General features: G+C 30.6%; 1 protein-coding gene across 1 annotated transcript; it reads right to left on the bottom strand.

Annotated features, from left to right (window-relative positions):
- Window positions 1-7,230: 7,230 nt before the first annotated feature.
- Window positions 7,231-16,921, bottom strand: LOC113373160 (tubulin alpha-1 chain-like). The gene is made up of 3 exons (XM_026613476.1): window positions 16,913-16,921; window positions 8,369-8,648; window positions 7,231-8,300 (listed from the first exon to the last, which is right to left on the bottom strand). The coding sequence occupies exons 2-3, from the start codon at window positions 8,544-8,546 to the stop codon at window positions 7,231-7,233; spliced, it is 1,248 nt and encodes a 415-aa protein (XP_026469261.1). The 5' UTR covers window positions 8,547-8,648; window positions 16,913-16,921.
- Window positions 16,922-21,959: the final 5,038 nt, after the last annotated feature.

Raw genomic sequence — 21,959 nt, 5'->3', positions numbered from 1 at the left:
CGATGCCTTACAGTAAATGACATTTTAGATGTAGTACCAAAAGTTTTTGTTCAATACTTCTCTGAATTTGGAGATATCGATGCATTACAGTAAATAGATGTAGTACCAAGAGTTTTCTTCTATTATTTATCTAACTACTTACTTTTCGATAACCAGAATTTGGAGATATCGATGCCTTACAGTAAATGACATTTTAGATGTAGTACCAAAAGTTTTGTTCTATTTTTTATCTAACTAGATACTTTTTAATGATCAGAAATTGAAGATATCGATGCCTTACAGTAAATGACATTATATATGTAGTACCAAGAATTTTGTTCTTAACTTGATACATTTCAATAGCCAGAATTTGGAGATATCGATGCCTTCCAGTAAATGACATTTTACATGCACTACCAAGAGTTTTGTTCTATATTTTATCTAACTAAATACTTTATAATAAATAGAAATTGGAGATGTCGATGCCTTACAGTAAATGACATTTTAGATGTAGTACCAAGAGTTTTGTTCTATTATTTATCTAACTAGATACTTTACAATATTCAAAATTTGGGGATATCGATGCCTCACAGTAAATAAATGTAGTACCAAGAGTTTTCTTCTATTATTTATCTAACTAGATATTTTCCAATTATCAGAATTAGAATTTGGAGATATCGATGCCTTACAGCAAATGACACTCCTGATGTAGTATCAAGAGTTATTTTTCATGTAACTAGATACTTTTCAATTATTATTATTATTATTAATATAGGCATTATTAGTAAATTGCCAATATCTCCGAAAATGATTCGAATTTTCAAAAACCTTCTTGTACCCATATTCTTAGATAGTTAAACTTTTGAAATCGATCTTTTTGAATTTCTACACTAGAATACCCCCTTAAGTATTAATATAATTATTTCTTATCTAACTAACTATTTTAAACAATTAGAATTTGGTGATATGACTGCCTTACACTATGTGATACTTGATGCTTCTAGATAGCTTCTAAGGCCTAGGTGTAGTATGGAAAGTTTCTTTTTCATTTATAAATATTTCATACCACAACTACTTTTATTTAAACGTCCAATGAATATCATACTTGGTTTTAAATATTAGTTGAAATTTGTAATTAGTAACCAAAAAAAATAAACATAAATTTCCTTATGCAGAGACATTAATTTCTTGACATCAGTTGTTTAACTAGTAAATCTAAATTATACTTGTCTTAATTCAAACACGAATCGAGTACCTAGTATTTTTCCATTATATAATTTAATTTAGAAGATTTTTTGAAAAAGAAAAATTATGCTATACAATCAGAACAATTAAAACATGTCCCATTTTCCTAACTTCTACAATCAGTATATAACTGATACTTCTGATTGTTCATATTTTTTTCTTATACATCAGTTAATTTCCTTAAACATGCTTCAGTCTATTGCTGTTTAAGAAGGCATTTGGTAACTTTAGTGTAATATGATGTTAAAATGTTACTGAATGGTAAATATTCTATGGGACCAATTCTCGGATAATTTGAAATGTTATGGCAATCCTATGTTACGTGTCTATGTTCGTATAAGTTGGTAGTAACTGTCAAAAACCTAACCTACTAAATGCACACACTTCAAGCATAAATGTTATCAAGTGCAACTTTTTGATATATCTTTGATAACACATACGTGTTTATAAAACGCCTGTTTTCATACAAAATACATAGCTTTCTGAGAGTCCGTTGCTATCAATTCATACGAAAATAGACCCGTAACATAGCGTTACCATAACATTGTATTTTATCCGAGAAGTAGCCCTTAAATTTGATAGACTTGAATGGAATAAAACTTAAACTTAAACTTAAAATTTATTACTTAACTATCATTATTTATTTCTGAAAATTGATAGACAAATAAGAAATTGCTGTGAAAACTTACCTTGCACCTGAATCGAATTGTGGTCTAGAAGAACCTGTAAAAAAGATTAAACCCACGGACATAAAAATCTTTATTATACAATTATGTCGGTTACAACAATCAACAATGTTTACAGCAATGTATTGACAAATATATAATTATTATTTGCACAATATTTTTATTACTAACTAGCCGGCCCGACAGACTTCGTCCTGTCAAAAAATATTGTAATGTGGCGGTGTTTTGTGCCTACCTTTTTTCTATTCTTTGCAAAAAATTATCCTGAACAGAACCGTCACCCTGGTAATAATTCGGTGTGAATTAAAAATAATTAAATAAAACACTATTTGCATTTAAAAGTAAGTACATAATTTTAATAATGTCAATCATAATTCAAAAATCAGTTCAATTTTCATTGTAGTGCTTTGTGATAAACGATGTTTTTTGTTTGATTACCTGGCGCATAGACAAACAAATCTGATGGTTTTCCAATACGGGAACAAACAACATACAATTTTCCATGTGAGAAACATGGGTTTTCTAAATTAATACCACAAACACTTAATGATACCATAAACGCACTGGAAACGCATTGGGATGCATGGTGCGAGAACATCTTCTGCTTTATGCTATCCTTTGAATAATAATAATTATGAATAATATAATAATAATTGAAGATTTAGAGGTGACAATCCTAGCAAATCCAGCGAGTTTAAAAACTCCGGTAGATCGTCTTGGTTAGTTGCCGAATCAACTGATTCGCCTGTAATTTGTTCTTGAATTTTGAAATTTAATTAATTTACATCAATGTTTTTGGCTGCCAATATAGCTTGATTAATAGAAAGATATTCCTATTAATCAAATTATAATTATATAATATTCAAAATTAGATTATCAAAAACTACACAAAATGTCATGACATAGATCTTTGTTTTTTTTACAAATTGCGTTGCCTACTCGATTAAAAAAGAAAAGGGCTGTTTTTAGGGTTTTCCCGGCAATTATTCGTTTTTTCTCGCCGTAACAACCATCCTTGGACTTCAACGAACATTTTAAAAAAATAATTGGCCAAATTGGTCCAGGCGTTGTTGAGTTATGCGCTTACCAACACATTTTGCGATCCATTTTTATATATAAGATTTGTGATTTACAAGATGACAAATCGAAGTGCTCCTTCCATGTTGTTATTACCCGTTCGGTCTCATTCTCAGCAACACTACTGCACCGCATACTCATTCAGTGCCGGGCCATTGTGTCCGTCTATATTGTCCGATATTCTAAAAGCTTGGGAGTTGCTTTGTTTCGATTATTAATAAAGTTCTGCGAAACTCTCTTCTAGGAGAAGGCTGAATATGTAAAGTATTCTATATCACACACACACAGCGACAAATCTGAAAAATAGGCGGAGAGTGATTATAAACAATGCAACATTTATAAGAAATTGTAGAATTTTGCATAAGCCTATATATTATTGAATAAAAAAAATAGGTTGAAGTTGCCTAAGATTTCTGAAGTTTTAACCATAGCAACAAATAAATTATAATAGATAATTCTTTATTTATACGTTTCGCAACTTGATATGTGCCACCATTCATCAAATCACGAAGAACAAAACACAACCTCAAAACATTTTATTATTAATGTTATAATTTTGTACTTTGTTCTTCCTGAGTTGTTGAATGATGGCAAGATGAAGCGTCGAAACGTATAAATGAGGAATTATCAATGTAAATTCATTCGTTTATTCTATATGTAAATACATGCACAAATATATATATATATATATATATATATATATATATATAAATATATGTATATATATATATATATATATATATATATATATATATATATATATAATATTAGGGTGGTCTTTAATATGGACATTTTCGAATTTCCTTGCTCCCAAGGGCTCAAATGGTTCCAAATTGCTAAAAAACAATTCTCTGAAAGTTTTAGCTCTTAATATTAAGTTTTAGATAGTGCGCAATTCAATCAAACTTCGTGTGGAAATAGCAAGGAAAATTTTTTGAAAATGTGTCATTTTTTTATTGAAAATTCTACACTCTGCAACATTTTTGAAAAGTTTTTCACGCTATTTCCATACAAAACTTTGATTGAATTGCGCTCTATCTAAAAGACAATATTAAGAGCTAAAACTTTCAGAGAATTGTTTTCTATCAATTTGGAACCATTTGAGCCCTTGGGAGCAAGGAAATTCGAAAATGTCCATATTAAGGACCACCCTAATATACACACATATATATGTATATACATATATATATATATATATATATATATATATATGTGTGTGTGTGTGTATATATATAATTATATATTAAATTTAAAAGAATATATATTTTATGAATATGAGCCCATTACACTTGTTTTCCTTTATTAAATTATAGACTTTAAAACGTTTTAAGGCTGTTATTTCTCTCATCAGCAGTGTAAACAATAATATATTTTGATTATATATAGACTTCAAATATTGTCTTATGTTGATAGTACGACAGTATCAATCTACACAAGACAATGTTGGAAGATTTCGTTTTCATATATAATTGAAATGATTTATTCAGTTCTCTGATGATGAGGTAAATCATAGTCATTCAGTTTGAGGTCAATCATAGTCTTGAAATATTTGTGAAAATAATATTGTTAAATAAAATAGTACAAAACAGTATACTGTGTTATATATAAATTTCATAGTTGAGTTTTATCAAAATTAAAATTATTGAAATCGCTGTAGACGTTTATATAATATATATATATATATATATATATATATATATATATATATATATATATATAATCATATACACCAATTTTGTGTCAAACGATTCAGAGTGAATTGAAACCTCGAGAACATATTGAATGTGCAAATCGGATTTTCAGTCGATGCCAACTTTTCCTTCGAATTAAAAATAAAACAAATATCTATCTAGTAAGCAAGTACTCAATAAGAATAAAAATTACTATTACTCTTATCTCTAACATTGACAAATTCCGCTCCAATCCTCTATCGCTTACCCTTCCACGGCAATGCGAAGACCCATCCGACACGGCTCTACGTCGCTCCAAACGCCACAATGCAAACCGTAGCGCCTGACTAGGAAGAATGGACGAATGAGGGTAGCTCCCGCCTCATACTTCGGCTTCGGGATAACTCAAAATCGTATGTGTGTCTGTAGGAAAGGGTGGCGGGTGTCTCCTGATGAAATTCAGAACCGGATTAGTAAAAAAATGTCAACATAAAATATCGAGATAATAGTTTCGTATATGTTATTTATACCTCAATGGGCCCTGAATAAGGGATAATGGTGATGAGATTGCGTCGTACTCTGAGCTGGATGCCTCTAATTCGTTCATGGGTCAAGGTGAGGGTATCCATGGCTGCCTGTTGATAAAATTTAGAACAGCGCTATTAAATTAAAAAAAAATAATTTAACACATTGTTAAATTAATAATCAACAAAATAATAACACATGTGTAATATAAAGTGTTTCTAACTTTGGTGTCACCTAATAAAAAGGAAGATATTTTTTGTGAAGAATTCATGATATGCCAATAAAAATAATAATTATCAATAAATTCGTACGATAATTAAATTAAAATAGAAGAAAATTTGGCAATTATGTTATTCAAAACTACATTTTTATTACATACGAACATATGGGTCTAAGCAAACGCTAATTTCAATTAATTATTTTTAAGTTTCCTAGTTTTTATTTTTTAGGACTCTGGTCACACATTAATATATATATATATATATATATATATATATATATATATATGTATGTCTATAGTAGTATTTTAAATTTACCTCTTATTTTAATTTCTTCCAATATTTCCAAGTTTGTGATCTTGCTTGAAACTGCTTATTGTTGAAACCATCTTTCTAACGCGATCCACTCTAAATCTGAAAAAAAAATTATTGATGAATCAATAATTATTTGATTCTAAATTTAGTTAGGTACTCACCACATTTCCAAGTGTGCGATCTTGCTTCAAGTTTTTTAGTAATGACCCATCTAAAATTTACGTTTATAATTTTAATTGCTCATTGTACTAAGTTTGGTTCTTGGTTCAATTTGCTTAATATTATTAGTAGGTTTATCGATGAATTTATAATTATATCTTTTTATATTTACTGTTTCGTTTAGTTACTCAGCATATTTCCTAGTTCCAAAACATGGTAGCCAGATGAGTTTTCATAGTTGATGAGTTTTCTATTTTCTAGCTTACCTTCTACGCATGGTGGCGCATGTATTTTAAATATTTTTTTATATTATTAGTATTTTTATTAGTATTTTATTATTATAAATATTGGTATTCTTTTTGTGTAGTGGAATTATTAGCGTAAACCAAATCCTATATTATACCAAAATATTGCAATTTAAAAATTTAATATTACGAATAATTATATCTTTAAGTCAAACATTTCAATTTTAAAATCTCTTTACTTAAAAATCTTTCTATTATATAAAATGCAGTCCCGTCTGTTTGAATAAGGAAATTGAAAATCCTGAATCAATGATGTTGAATTTCAACAATGCGGTTTGTCTACCGAAAATCAATATCACTCCATTCTTTATCTATATATACGATAATGATGGAATCTACAAAAAGAATCATTTGAAAGGCATTGTATTAACAAGTTCAGCCCGGCCTGTTCGACAGGAGTGTTCTGTATGAAAGGACGATATTACGTCATAGAATAGGGGATTCTACAATGAACGGTGCCGTTGAGTGATCTATTATTGTTAAACAATTGACGATGAATTTCGATTTTCCGTTCCTGCCGCACAGAAGGAAATTTATGGAGTTAGAGGAAGCGCGATATGACGATATCTTCACTTGTTCGGAATATTCAGAAAGACCAAACGGATTTCAACAATAGACCCATGCAAAAACACGAGACCGTTCATAATGTGTGTTCGAAAACTCGCGTTGACCGAGCCACTGGATTAAATCAATCTTGTGGTGGTGGCGCTGGCGGCGGAAAGTAAAAAAGCAATTGAATGTATTAAAATTCTTATTATAAATATATTGATTTCAGTCAAAAGTTCAAAAATAACTCTCGGGAATTAAGTGATATTAATTTTATTAATAAGTGAAAAGCTCTATGAGTTAAAGTATTTGGATTATATTATAGCATGATACTTTCAATTCATATTTTATACATAGAAATCGTATTCTAGTACTAAAATAAATGTATATAAAAAATAATCTTGTATTTCAATATTTTACAATCTAAAAGTCAGGGTCGCTAAAGTACTAATATAAATAAAATTTAACCGTCACAATCAAAATATTAATATATAGCTATAAAAAATTAATATTCGCCTTCGCCTTCCGCTTCTCCTTCTCCCGAATCCATTCCCACTTCTTCATAATCCTTCTCCAGGCCTGCCAAATCTTCTCGGGCTTCGGCAAATTCTCCTTCCTCCATACCCTCACCGACGTACCAGTGGACAAACGCACGTTTTGCGTACATGAGATCGAACTTATGATCTAATCTTGCCCATGCCTCCGCTATGGCCGTGGTATTGGACAGCATGCAGACTGCCCTTTGCACTTTAGCTAAATCGCCACCCGGAACGACCGTCGGCGGCTGATAGTTCAAACCTACTTTGAATCCAGTGGGACACCAATCCACGAACTGAATGCTTCGTTTTGATTTGATAGTGGCTATCGTTGCATTCACATCTTTAGGCACGACATCTCCACGAAACAGCAAGCAACACGCCATATATTTTCCATGTCTGGGATCGCATTTGACCAGTTGGTTAGCCGGTTCGAAACAGGCGCTAGTTATTTCACTTGTGTCCAGAATTTCGTGATAAGCTTTCTCAGCCGATATCACAGGGGCATATGTGGACAGTGGGAAGTGAATTCGTGGATAAGGCACCAAGTTTGTTTGGAATTCAGTGAAATCTACGTTCACGGCACCATCGAATCGCAAAGACGCCGTAATTGAGGAAACAACTTGCCCGAGAAGTCGATTCAAGTTGGTGTATGTTGGTCTTTCAATATCGAGGTTTCTTCTGCATACATCATACAATGCTTCATTGTCGATTATGAAACCGCAATCGCAAAGCTCCATAGTTGAATGACAAGCCAAGATGGAGTTATACGGTTCTACGACGGCTGTACAGATCTGTGGGCAAGGATAAATAGAGAAGGCGAGCTTACTTTTCTTTCCGTAGTCCACAGCAAGACGTTCCATCATGAGGGATACAAATCCCGAACCAGTGCCGCCCCCAAATGAATGGAAAATTAGAAAACCTTGCATACCAGCGCATTGATCGGCTAATTTTCTTAAGCGATCGAGAACTAAATCCATCATTTCTTTGCCGACTGTGTAATGACCGCGGGCGTAGTTATTTGCAGCATCCTCTTTGCCTGTTCATTAAAAATAATTAATTTTGTCCTAATACAAAAATCGTACTTTGTAAAACTAAAAATCTTACCTGTAATGAGTGTTTCTGGGTGAAACAGTTGTCTGTAGGTTCCCGTCCGCACTTCATCTACAACCGTCGGTTCCAAATCCATGAGGACCGCTCGTGGTACGTGCTTTCCTGCTCCTGTCTCGCTGAAAAATGTACTGAAAGAGTCATCTCCTCCTCCCACAGTTTTATCTGAAGGCATTTGTCCATCCGGCTGTATTCCATGTTCCAGGCAATATAATTCCCAACACGCATTTCCAATCTGAACGCCTCCCTGGCCGACGTGTACTGATAAAACTTCTCGCTGAAAAAAAGTAAAATTTATAAACAAAAATAGTTGACACATCATGAATCAACTGTCAACATAGCAAAAATTTACAAAAATTTAAAAAATATTTCATCATTTCAATATATTACAAGTACTTACCATGATGAATAAAGTTATATATAATTATATTAAAAATAGGAAAAATTTAAAAGATTATAGCAAAACGTTTTTCTTAATAAAAAATCAGTTCATACAAACATAAAAATTATAAAACCGCTGGCGATTGTTTCTGGCAACAGCCTTCTACAAAACCTTTATAATAAAAAATGATACTAGATGTCATACAGTATATTGTTTTTTTTTAAAAAAGAAAATATGAAAGATAAGTTTTATTAATATATTTTGTACAAACAGTTTTGGGTCAATTTCTATTTCAAAACTTTTCAATAACTATATTCAGAAACATCTTGTATCTTTGAGCTAATTATTTAACTACATGCCGAAGGTATAAATTGAAAATGAAGCTATTATTTTTGATGGACATTTAAATCAACAGTTTGCTATTGTTCAGATAATTCAGATTCTTCTTAAATAAAAAAGAAAATTAGTTATATTTATTTATTTAATCATTTAAGATGGAGAATTAATATATTTATGGTTAATTTGATTATATATTCTTGCAACAGTTCAAAGTAGCAGCAAACTAATGTAAAGGCTACGAAAGCTACGGAATCGTGAATTTGCGACTAGCATATTGGGAAGCTGCTTACTAGTTAGATATTGTCTATGGCAATTTTGAACTATTTACACACGTATGTTGATTTTGAAGAAATTCAAGAAATGCACATTTGTTTATACAATAATTCATTAATTAATTATTGTTCTCTGTTTATGGTTTTTTTAAGAAAGTGCCGGTAAATTAATAATATTTTGTTAGGATTACAGAGTAATCGAATAGGAGGCAGTTTGAAACTATACGCATAAAATATTAGGTCGATTTTCTTATAATTCTATTTCGCACAAAATATTTTACTTTCTTTTTCGTTTATATAAGTAAACAAATAATGAATAAAGAGGAAAATGGGAAAAGATCTCCTTTTTTGCGTTGCATATAATCAGCTTATATAACTGCAACGGAGTAAACGTAAATTAATAATATGTTGTTTTACATTCCTGGAAACATGAACAATGCCCTTTTCTGCTTGAACACGCTGTACGCGAGTTCTACGCTCTGGCACTGCATTGTGTTCTACTCTGTATGCTCAGCACTTTGTCCTGTTTATTATTGTTTCTATTATACACCACGTCCTATTCATTAAATTGTCCTTATTGTCTAGATTTTCTCGATTGTTTACTATTATTTCTTTTGCGAAAAGGAATTATGTTGCAAACGGTTTTTTAAGAAGCGAACCAATTTTTTTGACGCGGCAAGTTCCAGTCTGTGGGGAACTAGATGAAGACGAATGTCAATGCCAAGTTGGTGAGGTATCAAGGAGTAGCAGCACGATTTCATGTATTTGATAGAAATTGGTACTAAATAATCCTATAATGGTATGGAAATTATCTTATTGCCAAGAAATCAACAGATTCCCGATTGTTTATTATTATATTGCAATGAGTTGTAGAAGAAGCAGATCAATTCTCTTGATGTGATAAAAACTTACATTTAGAGGAATGTTAAATGAAGACGAATCTTACTAGGGATAAGTGGAAGAGCCACCAAGAAATAGCAGCACGAGTTGCCATAAAATTAATCTATAAAAGTTGTCTTAGGGTCAAAAGATTTTATAGATTGTTCACAATTTTGCCGCAAATGATTTCTATAAGAAGCTAATCGATTTACAAACTTTACTGCCAAGCTGAAAATTAATCACGAAACAGCATCATTTGATATGGTTATTGATTATTATTTAGCCTACACTCAATAATTCCATATAAAAATAACATAGTCGAGTCAGGATATTATGTTGTTCGTTTTCTTTAAAAAATATAGTAAAAATCTTCTGCATATTTATGAAATAATATATTGAGAATAATTCTGCTAATCCAATAGAGCTGGTTACATCTATGAAATTATATATTGTGGAGAGTTCTACTAATCCAATAGAGCTGGTTACAAGTGTGGTTATAAATTTATAAATTTGATTTACAGGTTTTTAACAGCATCATTTAATATGGATATTAATTATTATTTTTATTAGCCTACACTAAATATTTCCATATAAAAATAACATAGTCTAGTCAAGATATTATGTTGTTCGTTTTTTTTTAAAAAAAATATAGTAAAAATCTTTTGCATATTTATGAAATAATATATTGAGGATAGTTCTGCTAATCCAATAAAGCTGGTTAATCTATGAAATTATATATTAAGGAGAGTTCTGCTAATCCAGTAGAGCTGGTTACAAGTGTGGTTATAAATTTATAAATTTGATTTACAGGTTTTTAAATTATTAAACTAAAGTAAGTTCACAGTTTTTAAAGATAACAGACAAAATCAAAATACAAATACAACGAAGAATGCTTAAATAATTTATTATCTTGATGTTGCAAGGCTTGATGTTTCGTCTTCATTAAGAGTGTCTTCAAGAGATGAAGGTCCGGCATATCCATGAGTTGGTTTGCTGAATTTCTTTTTCATTCAGCTTTTCTGAAAAAAGAGCAGTATTAAAGATGAAGAATATATTTTAAAATTAAGATACTTGGTTAAGACTAAAAATAGCTGTATTAATAAGGCATCATAAGTTTAGTAAAAAAATGAGTTTATGAAGATTTCCTCCATAGTAGTACCGTATTACTTGAAGCCAAAATTTGCCTTAAGAGGAGATGTCATGAAAGCCGATGACATCTCCTGATGATTTATAGAATTTTAATATTGTGGAATTTGTGATGGCTTAGTTGACGTACTTAAAAGAGTAATAAGTTGAATACCAAATCCATTAAATGATTTCAAAAATTGCATTTTACAAAAATCATCGAAATCTTTCGCTCAACGAAAAGGTCTACGCTAAATTCCGTAGCCTTCACTGATGGATTCCACTACTCTCCCTAGTTACCTCGGAAAAGCGTCAAGATTTTATGGTTTCTGAGTTTCTCGAACCTTCTGCCATATAGTTCTATACGCTTACAAGCTCTAGCACAACTCAACACAATATAAAATAACAATAGAAATGAATATGAATACAATTCTGTACTTGAGTCCAGGGCACAATATAAACTCGAGAACAAAACCGTAGCAGCGGCTGCTACCAACCGTACAACCAGCAGAATACACTTGTCGTTTACACCAGAGGCTCTCAATGCAGACACATTAGACACGTGCCATTCCTCTTTGCCTACCAAAGACCTATGGTAACACACGTATATTAGAGAAACTTGAAATTTATTGAAATATAATGCGTATTGTTGAAGGATAAGTTGTTGGATTAGACGTCCTTAAAAATAAGTTCTCAATATAAAAATTAAAAGCATCTGCAAAATCTGATAATATAATATGTTCCTACATACTCTGTCAGACACATTGTTTGGTTTAAGAGATTACAGTAAATATTATTACTGTTTGTTAATCTGACTAAGACGAATAATTAATTTTTGCTTAAAAAATAATACATCATTATTCATATAACAAAACAATTTGCTATTATAGTTTTTTATATAATTCTAATAAATATCAACAGTCATAATTTAAATTACATATTTTCAGAAAATATGTGTCTGAAAATTGATCTCAACCTGTTTACCGCGCATTTCCGATCGACTATTAAACTTATACTTGTTTCGTGCTTTCTTTTGTACTTCAAAAATATTGATATATATTTCATAGTTTATTTATTTTTTATAGATAAAAATATAATTTTTATAACTAGTGGGGTGGGTGGCGTAAAGAAATGTTCGAGAAATACTGAATGTTTTCAAATAGATTATTATAAAAATTGTAACATTGTCTAATATTTATAAGAATTATATACACTGAATATATTTGTTTAACGTATATTAGAACTATAGTCAGAATTAAAAATAAAATCTGAATTATTTTCGATATACAAAAAATTAAAAAAAAAATTGTTACATTTTTTTTCCAAAATCAATTATTTTGTTAAGACAAGCAGAAAATTCTTTGAATCAATTAAATCGGACGCTTAGTTCTCTCAAAAACTACCATTTTTTGTACATTTAGCTCCGTATCTTCGAAATGGCTGGGCCTGCCTTTGTTAAAAACTAATAACCACTTCTCCCAATCATTACTAATTGAATGTTTTTTAGTTCATTCAAATCGGATGCTCCGTTCTCTCAAAAACTCGATTTCTATTTTCTGCGCTCTTTGCTCCGTATCTCCGTAACGGCTGGACCTGCCTTTGCGAAAAACTAATCAGCACATCTCCCTATCAAGAGGAATTGAATGTTTTTTGAACCATTCAAATCGGTTGATCCGTACGCCCGAAAACGTGGACGAAAAATTGTATCCATACATACATACACACACACACACACACGCATCAAATTTTTCTGAAGTATGCCAAAATGTTCAGAAACCTTCAAAACGTCGAGAAATGTAAAAATTTTCAATTTCGATTTTCGGCCCATTACAATAACTTACCCTACGGGAAGTTAAAAATATGAAATTATAGAGAAAACACACGCCCGGTTAACAGATTAATAGTATGAAGGCTTACGCTTAAAGTAATGAAATAATTATATAAAATATGATATTTCTTTTATCTTCTATATAGCGCGTTATAATAATATTCCAAATTGCGCAACCATCTTTCATAAAAGTCTTTTACAAAAGACAGAAAATGCAAAAATAAAAAGTCGTCGGCATATGAGTAAAAATAGGTTGAAAAACCCAGCGTTCGCGTTTTCACCCACACCGCGGGACGTTCGTGTATGTGAATGGGTCCGGTGGAGAAAAAAATGTAAGTTCGAAAGCGCACCGACAATGTTATAGCACAATAGTATTTTAACTCTTGGGGCTTCCTTTGATATCTTTCATTGTTTAGACACGCAGTGTGTTCTTCGAATGTGACTCGGTGGTTTTATTGTTGTATTCTTATATTATTAGGCCGATACCAAACTATGAAATAATTAGAAATGAGAAAATTTACTTGCACTGGTGTTCCACCTTCCAATTTCCCTAAATCTACTAGATGAGACACCAAGCAGATCTATTGGAAATATAATTGAAAATTGTCTCTGGGCGAATAGTATTTAGTTAAGGGGTATTCTTGTGTAGAAATTCAAAAAGTAGTGTTTTTCATATTTTAGAAGTTAGAGTATTTAAGAATATGTGTACGAGAGAATTTTTAAAAATTTAAATCATTTCTGAAGATACAGCTGTTTGTTGATCTCTCATGATCTCTTTTTTCTGTTTCCTTCCTTTTAAGAAACTCTACTTCGTATTTCTCCAAACTGTCTTTTCCAATACGATGCCCACGATTTCTCAAGTGCTACTGAACCTATTAACTTGAATTTTTCGAGAATATTCTTCATAGACCTCTTTCTGTCATATAATAGTAGCCTCATCTCTAAATTTAATTTTTACTATTTTTAAAAAATTCGTGAAACTCAAAAAAGTGATTAGAAATAGATCCTGCTTTTCAAAAAAAATATTGTTTTTATAAATGGACCATGATCTGTCAGTGAATATAACACTAAAATAATTATTATACAAGATGTGGTTGTTCTTTAAACATTATCCGATTTTCAGCTATAAATATTATATTTTATTAAAAAGGCATAGAATTAACAAAAAAAATCTACCTCAAACTTGTTGAATGCTTTGCATTGTGAAAGATTTGATTGAATATCTTATAGTTATGTAGAACATAACAGAATTCTTGAATATCCTGAAATCAAACTTTTAAAAACCTTTTTATTTAGTCTATTTCTTTTTGCCCCTATACAATTAACCTTACTAAACATTCGACTTTAAAAATTCTTAAAATTTCATACAATAATTATTTGATATGGTATGACCAATGTGAGATTCAGCTTATAATTCTTTTATCTTATAGTTGTGTTGAACATAGCAGAATCCTTGAACAACCTGAAATCAAACTTCTGATAATCTTTTTATTTAGCCTATTTCTTCTTGCCCTTATCTATATAGTTGACCTCACTTAATATTCAACTTCAAAAAAGTCTTTGGAATTAATTAACTTTTCAAAAAATAATTATTTGATATGGTATGAGGTTCAGCTTATAATTCTTCATTAAAACGTGGAAGATAGCTTCCCTAAAAATATTACCCTATCAAGTTAATTGTGTTGAAAAATACTTAAATCTCTTCCCTCTGGTTTGACATGAGCCTTATATTACATTACGATCGCGATGAGGGGGTCCACACGTGCGCGCTGTTGTATTGAACGATTTATAGTTTTTTGATTCGATAATCCGCCGATCTTAAGACTGAATACTAAAAAATAAAACTTGATGTTCATCGCGTTTAATGAGTTTGCCAGCCACCAAGCCACAAATCTGGGATATCTGTAATTAATAATAAGAAGTAATTATTTTATTGTTAATTGCAAAATAATGCAAAGCTGTCATCATATCAGTGTGATATGAAATTAATCATAGTACGTATTGTCATAGAAATCTAAAGTTTTTTAGTTTATGAATCAGCACTAAATATCAATTAGCAGTAATAAAACAATCAAACATTTTATACACACACACACATATGTATATATATATATATATATATATATATATATATATGTGTGTGTGTGTGTGTGTGTGCGTGTAGATCTTCGAACAAAGAATTCAAAAAGTAATAACAAACAAGTTTTTTAAAAAAACATTTTTTTTATTTATTCACTGTCGACGTTTCAGAACTAGGTACGTTCCATCTTCAGGACATCTGTCAAGAAACATGATCTTGATAAGATTTAAGCAAATAATATGTTTAAGAAAAGTAGAAGAAGGAAAAATTTTTTATATAACATAATTAAAATTGTGAAAAAAATAATGTACAGAAATATGAAAATATATTCAAAATGAAAATGATAAAAATAAATGAGTGGATTATATATAACAAAATACTAGAAATGATATTTTGTTATATGATCCCCTCATTTATTTTTAACATTTTCATTTTGATTATATTGTCATATTTTTGTACATTATTTTTTTCACAATTTTATTAATTTTATATAAAAAATCCACCATCTTCTACTTTTCTTTTACATATTGTTTGCATAAATCAAATAATAATAAATACTTGATAATTATACTATTAAAAAAATAATAAAATTAAAAATGACATGAGTTTTGCTAGCACATTTGAGCTTGTGCGTATAACAAACATTTTATTTTTTTTTTATATTTTTAACAGCAATCAGAATCTTACGTCCTATGAGCTGTTGGGCTGAAACTTCTCCTTACTTTGTATTTTTAGATGGTAACCCAATGGTTAATCCATCCATATTTGATGATTTTTGTTATTAGAATTAATCTAATAGGGCTGACTTTTTATTGGTGCAGCAATGCCGGGCAAGGGCTATTTTCACTTGGAAACATATTGCTATCTATATTTCCAAATGAAAATCGTTGTCACTGCTGCCTGACAACAGGCTGCTCGAAGTGGGTATCGAACCCGGGACCTCTGAAACAAGTCCCGTCGCTCTTAACCGCTTACCTACGGGCGAACCCATAACAAACATTTGTATTGATTTTGTTAAGTATTGTTTGAAGATTGAATTATATCACAACAATATATATTCTGAAGTATATGAGCAATAATAATATTTAAAAAATCCATTGCAATAATAGGTTGTCAAATATCTCCCTTCCGCCTTTTTGTATTATAAACCAAGAGTAAAAAAGCGGAAGGGAGATATTAAGTGAGCAATAAGTAGGACATTTTTGATTACATTTCAATGATTTATAAATTATCTTCTCTTAAAAATTTTAACGAATTTCATAAAAATGCTGAAACAAAATGCATGTATCATAAGAAAATATATGAATCATAAAAGAAATCTCTTAATGGTGTTGATTCCATAGCTAGCTCAAAGACGACTCATAGGCTTTAAATTCCAATTGTATTTTTAAGTATCATTTCGACTACAAGTTTTATCTGCTTTCACAATTCCTGTTCCAAAGACAGATATGCAAATTCGTGTAGTTTGTATAGAACTCCGATCATAATTGTACCGTTCATAACCCGATCTCAGCACTCTCGGTGAGGGTGGCTCCCGAATTCAATAAAGCTTTGTTGCCCCAGTGGCGATGGCCGTTGATAGGCGGCAGTCTTCGGTCTCTTTGTGTCTGCGACAACAATGACCCCCGGCTGGAACAACTCGCCCGTGTGGACGACTAGCAATTCCACATTGACGAGCAGAAATTACTAAAAGGGATGATTAAGTTTATGGAATTAAGATTTGCTCTCAAAATTGTGGAACTTACTCTAAGCTTTTTTCTGCCCCAGGCTCAGCTTTTTTTGAATATATCTTGAAATTGGTAGCATTGGATATACCCAGTCAATGATCTGGCTCCAAGCAGATCTGCGGTATCGAGATTCAAATGACTGATAATTTAATAATATAGTAATATACAAGCTGTATAGATTTCCATCGTTAAAAGTTTATTTTAATAAAATAAATATATTAAAAGGCTGTTGCATTAATTCATTAGTCATAATGATTAACATTTGGATCACAACATTTGTTTATTGTTGCTTCTTTATAAATCTAGCTGCTATAAAGGTGATATTTGGTCCTTTTATAGTTGCAGTTGCCAAATGGCATAATAAATGAAAGTCTTAGTATTACCTTACAAATAGTTCATACTTCACAAAAATTGAATATTATAAAAAATTGAATATTATACTATATTCTTTCAATTTCATATGAATTCAACGTCATTATTTCTTGAAAACGACACGAAGAGGAGTATATTTGTTTAAACAGCTAAAGGATAATTTATATAAAATGTTTAGATCATTTATATATAAAATTTATAAATCATTCCAAATAAATATTAATGAAAAAACATTTTTTACCTTTAAAATGTGTATACCGATGCATGTATGAATAATAACTGACTCTTTTATTTTTTTTTATTATCCATAGGAAAAAGGACTATATATCAAGTTTGGTATCATTCATTTATAATTATGTGGACGTTTCAATTCTCAGGATTTTTATTTATTGTAAGTACACAAAAATATTATTTTTATTAAAATATGAATATATTTTAATATTTTTTACAAAAGCTTTTAATTTCATTTTTTGTGATTATCACTTCAATATGTTAAAACTATTAATTTAAGAATGCGTTTTCGGAACTCATAACATTTATGTAATTATAGGGTATTATATTATTTTGATTTTGCGGGTGGAAGTTCAATAATAAAAAATTATTTAATAAATTAACATAAAAATATTCTAATCTATTCACCTATATTGTTTTCTGAATTCATTCTATCGAGTTCATCGCAGTTTGTAATTATTTTATTGCGTTTTTTGAATTCCATATACAAAATATTATATTGCTGATAATTAGAAAAAAAAAATCCTCATTGATAAATATCTTGTTTTTAAAAGAAATCAAATCATTTTTTGGTAGGGTTGACCGACCTTCTATTTTAAAATGGTTTAAAAAATCTAAATCTCAGTACAATCATGCATATGATTGAAGTAGGAATTTAGTTTTTCTATATGAATTTATTTTGCCTTTTCTTCTAATCTTTATTTTATTCTCAATAAATTATTCTTCGTCACATTGATACTTTTGTGAAGGGATTATATACCAAATATAACCCCGCCGCCTGTTTAAAATATTTTCTAAGGTGTATTATACTACTTTGCGGATATATGGATTAACAATTGCGGTTATGCAGATGAAAAATCTTTTACTAAAATAGGAAAATTTTTTAATTGAAATATTGGAGCAACTGCTTTTCACTGGAAATTATATTTCTTTCGAATCTGGATCTTCAAAACTAAAGCTCTGACCACTAAGCCTCATTAGATAAATTGTGTTAAGATCAAAAAGACCAAGGCGAAGAAGAATATATCTATGGGCGACTTATATGGGAAAAAATACAGAAAACAGTAAAGGAGGCTGCTCACGAGAAAATGCATGAAAACAAATGTTTGAAAAGTGAGTGAAAACTAAAAACAAGAGAAGAAAAAAAAATGGGCGAAAAAAATGTAATGTGGAAAATGAAATCTTTGAAGTTTGAATTCTGAGTTATGTTTTGTGGTTTTTCCCCATATAATTTTTACGTTATTCTTCGTTGGATGAAAATATATAATGTCGAAGGAGTATTTCTACTAAACTTTGACCTTATGTCATAAATTTGTTACTTATCTCAAAATCGGCCTTGTGTCAGTGACCTACGTTACGATCTCTCACATCGGGCCCCGTACGGGCATATAAAGCACATTATTGTGCACTAGGTGTTATTTATGAGGGGATTTTTTCATACCGCGGCGCTAATGATAAAGTGGACCCTATTGTAATCGGCCGAATCAATAAATATTTTCCGGCTTGAAATATGCAGAACGGCCGGCGATCCTGGCTGAAAAGTCGACCGAATCACAGCTTTTGTTTTTTCCCGGAGCCCGAAGCGCGATGATGGAAAATACTGCTCCACAGGCAGGAGGAGAAGCGATGGTGATTATTATATTGATGAGATTTTTAAGATTTTTTGTCGGAAATTTGCATTTCAAATATGTGAGTAGATTTGATTTTTTTGTTTTGTTTAATATAATGAACTTCATCTCTGTCGTTTAAAAGCTTCGTGGTTTTGATGGAATTTTATTACAAGTCAATGAAAGGATATTTATGAAGATTAAATAAATAATACTTACAAAATTTAAAATATATTTCACATTTTCATAATTAGAATCACATTCACAAGCTTCTTATAATAGTTAATTTTTTATAACTAGGATAAACCGTCTAAGATAAATCGTCCTAAAAGTGAAAATTGAAATAGCTCAGAACTACTATTGTATATGCATATATATATATATATATATATATATATATATATATATATATATATATATATATATATGTGTGTTTGTGTGTATATATATTATATATCCAAACGCATTTACACAGATTTGTTATAAAATATCATTGGCAGATTATATTAAATCGTTACCTTAATCCATCGAAGTCTGCTTCCAATCTTCATCGTCCTGATTTGATCCGAATTTCAGCAACACACAGTCGATGACAAATCCTGTCGGCAATCTCCTTGTACTGCCTCGTACAATGACGGCAATAAAAAAGTTTCTGCAAGTTAATTTATTTCGCAAAGTCCCAATCTACGTATCTTTTGTGATGTTAATCATAGGTACGTATGTATACGCGAGCTTTTTCAACATCCCCTGAACTTTTGGGATGAGCACCATGAATTTTTTTCAGTGAATATTGATAGATATTTTTTACCGCTTCGTAAAGTAAATCACTATGTAAAAGGAACGAAGAAATCAGATTTTGTTTGCAAAGAGTACTGGCAGGATGTCTAATTGTATAAAATGCAATAAAAACCTTCGAGACGAGTTCTTTGTTGACAGAATGTATTCACTATTTAATGAGAAACTGCTGATTCGACTGCGGAGACTTTTTCATTTAGTTTTCTATGCAGTCGAGAGGAACTCTATGTAAGATATTGATAAATAACGGAGCGTGGAATGGTATGGTTCTCTCTATCAGGGCAAGGGATGTTAAGTAGACATTGAGATCTGATAAATTCATTAAAAAGAAATAACATAGTGTTTGGAAATAATATATTTTATATAACTTCATTGTTTGCTAACGGCATTCATTCGAAAAATATTTTGAAATCTACATCAGCACACAACCAAGTTGACTTTCAAGACTTTCAGGAGAAATACTCTAAATAATATTAAACATTAATACTTGAGTTTTCTTCATTTACTAAAAACAAAGAGTTCTATGAGCTGTTGTGCTGATACTTTTCAACTACATGACTTTTTAAAAGGCAATTTAATTGTTGTAAACTTATCTGTTTGTTATACTTTTTATTAGAAGGAAAATCAATTGTTGTTCTTCCAGTGATGTTTTAGCCTATAGAAACCATACCGGGAAGAGAGCTACTTTCTTTTGAAAACATAAAATAAGAAAACCGAGTTAACTGCTAATGTATGGCCTAAGGATGGTTGTTAACAAATTAATAAGTACAATAATGCTGATGAAATAAATAAACACGTTAAATATAAGAAATTATTGTTAGTTATGTATCTCACAAATACGTTTAACTCATATTTTTTAAGTTTAGCAATTTTATGGTTTTACTACCACTGTTCAGCCCCATTTCCATCATCTATTGTGTCGTATATGGTATTCACGATTCGGGGTTTCATACAGCAGCATCGTACTAAGAACACTTCTTGCTATTCCACATTTTAAAAGTGTTAATTATATAAAGTTATTATATTCAGCTATAGATTCACTTCATAAAGCGCACAAAAGCTTTAGCCAGATAAAACAAAGCGCAGCATTCCCGTTGTTACGACGATCAAAACAATGGGGTTTTGAATTGAGACATTTTCGCATACAAAACAAATCTCTGTCTCAGAGGATAATAGTATGAAGAATACGAACAACCATTTATAATTATATCTGAACACATAAGTGGATACACACGAAAATATACACATATACATACGTACATTTGTAAATAACCATTTTGATGTAGAAATTATAGCATATAACATTATGTCTTCATCAGTCCATATTGTCCACTAAAGTCCAAAATCCTTGTTCAATTTCTGATTTGTTCTATTTATTCTTTTTTGAAATACTTGGCTTTTTGACAGTATTTAGTACCCTTTTGTATGAAAACTGGAACGTAACATAGCCTTGTCATAATATTGGTCTATTTTACGGGTGAATCCGCACATTAAGTCATTACCCTAAAATATTAACATTCTGAAAACCCTAAACCTTACAGCCTTATAAAGGATATAATAACACTACATTTTATCCTTACTTATAATATTAACATCCTGAAAACTTCAATACTTACATGCATAAAGTGTATATAACACTATATTTTATCTTTCACCTTAAAATGTAAACATCCTGAAAACCCTAATCATTATATGAATTATCAAGTGTATTATACACAATATCCAGAAGGATATAATCCTGCAATGTATAAACTCATAAAGCGCACCTTACAAGAATCCTGTTCCAGTCCTTATGTCGAATTAACAAACGGTTAAAATGTGACTTCCTTTACCAAATTCATCGCATCCGGCTATCCGGGAATCCCAAAAACGAATTCACGAATTTTCATTCCCCGTGTAATGTTCTTCGCGTGAGTCTAAAACAAGGAGCTCGGGAGAACATAAATATAAG

This window comes from Ctenocephalides felis, unplaced genomic scaffold, assembly GCF_003426905.1.
Source record: "Ctenocephalides felis isolate EL2017-DRISC unplaced genomic scaffold, ASM342690v1 CF-g0.4_SCAFFOLD_01604, whole genome shotgun sequence".
Lineage (NCBI taxonomy): Eukaryota > Metazoa > Arthropoda > Insecta > Siphonaptera > Pulicidae > Ctenocephalides > Ctenocephalides felis.
Note: the sequence above shows the minus strand (reverse complement) of the source record. Positions and strands in the feature narration are given on the sequence as shown.

Bases quoted from the DNA above. Each gene is read 5' to 3' on its own strand.
- LOC113373160 (XM_026613476.1), bottom strand. From the start codon at position 8,546: ATGCCTTCAGATAAAACTGTGGGAGGAGGAGATGACTCTTTCAGTACA. The intron at 8,301-8,368 runs GTAAGATTTTTA...TTTAATGAACAG, and splicing joins CCCAGAAACACTCATTACAG to GCAAAGAGGATGCTGCAAAT.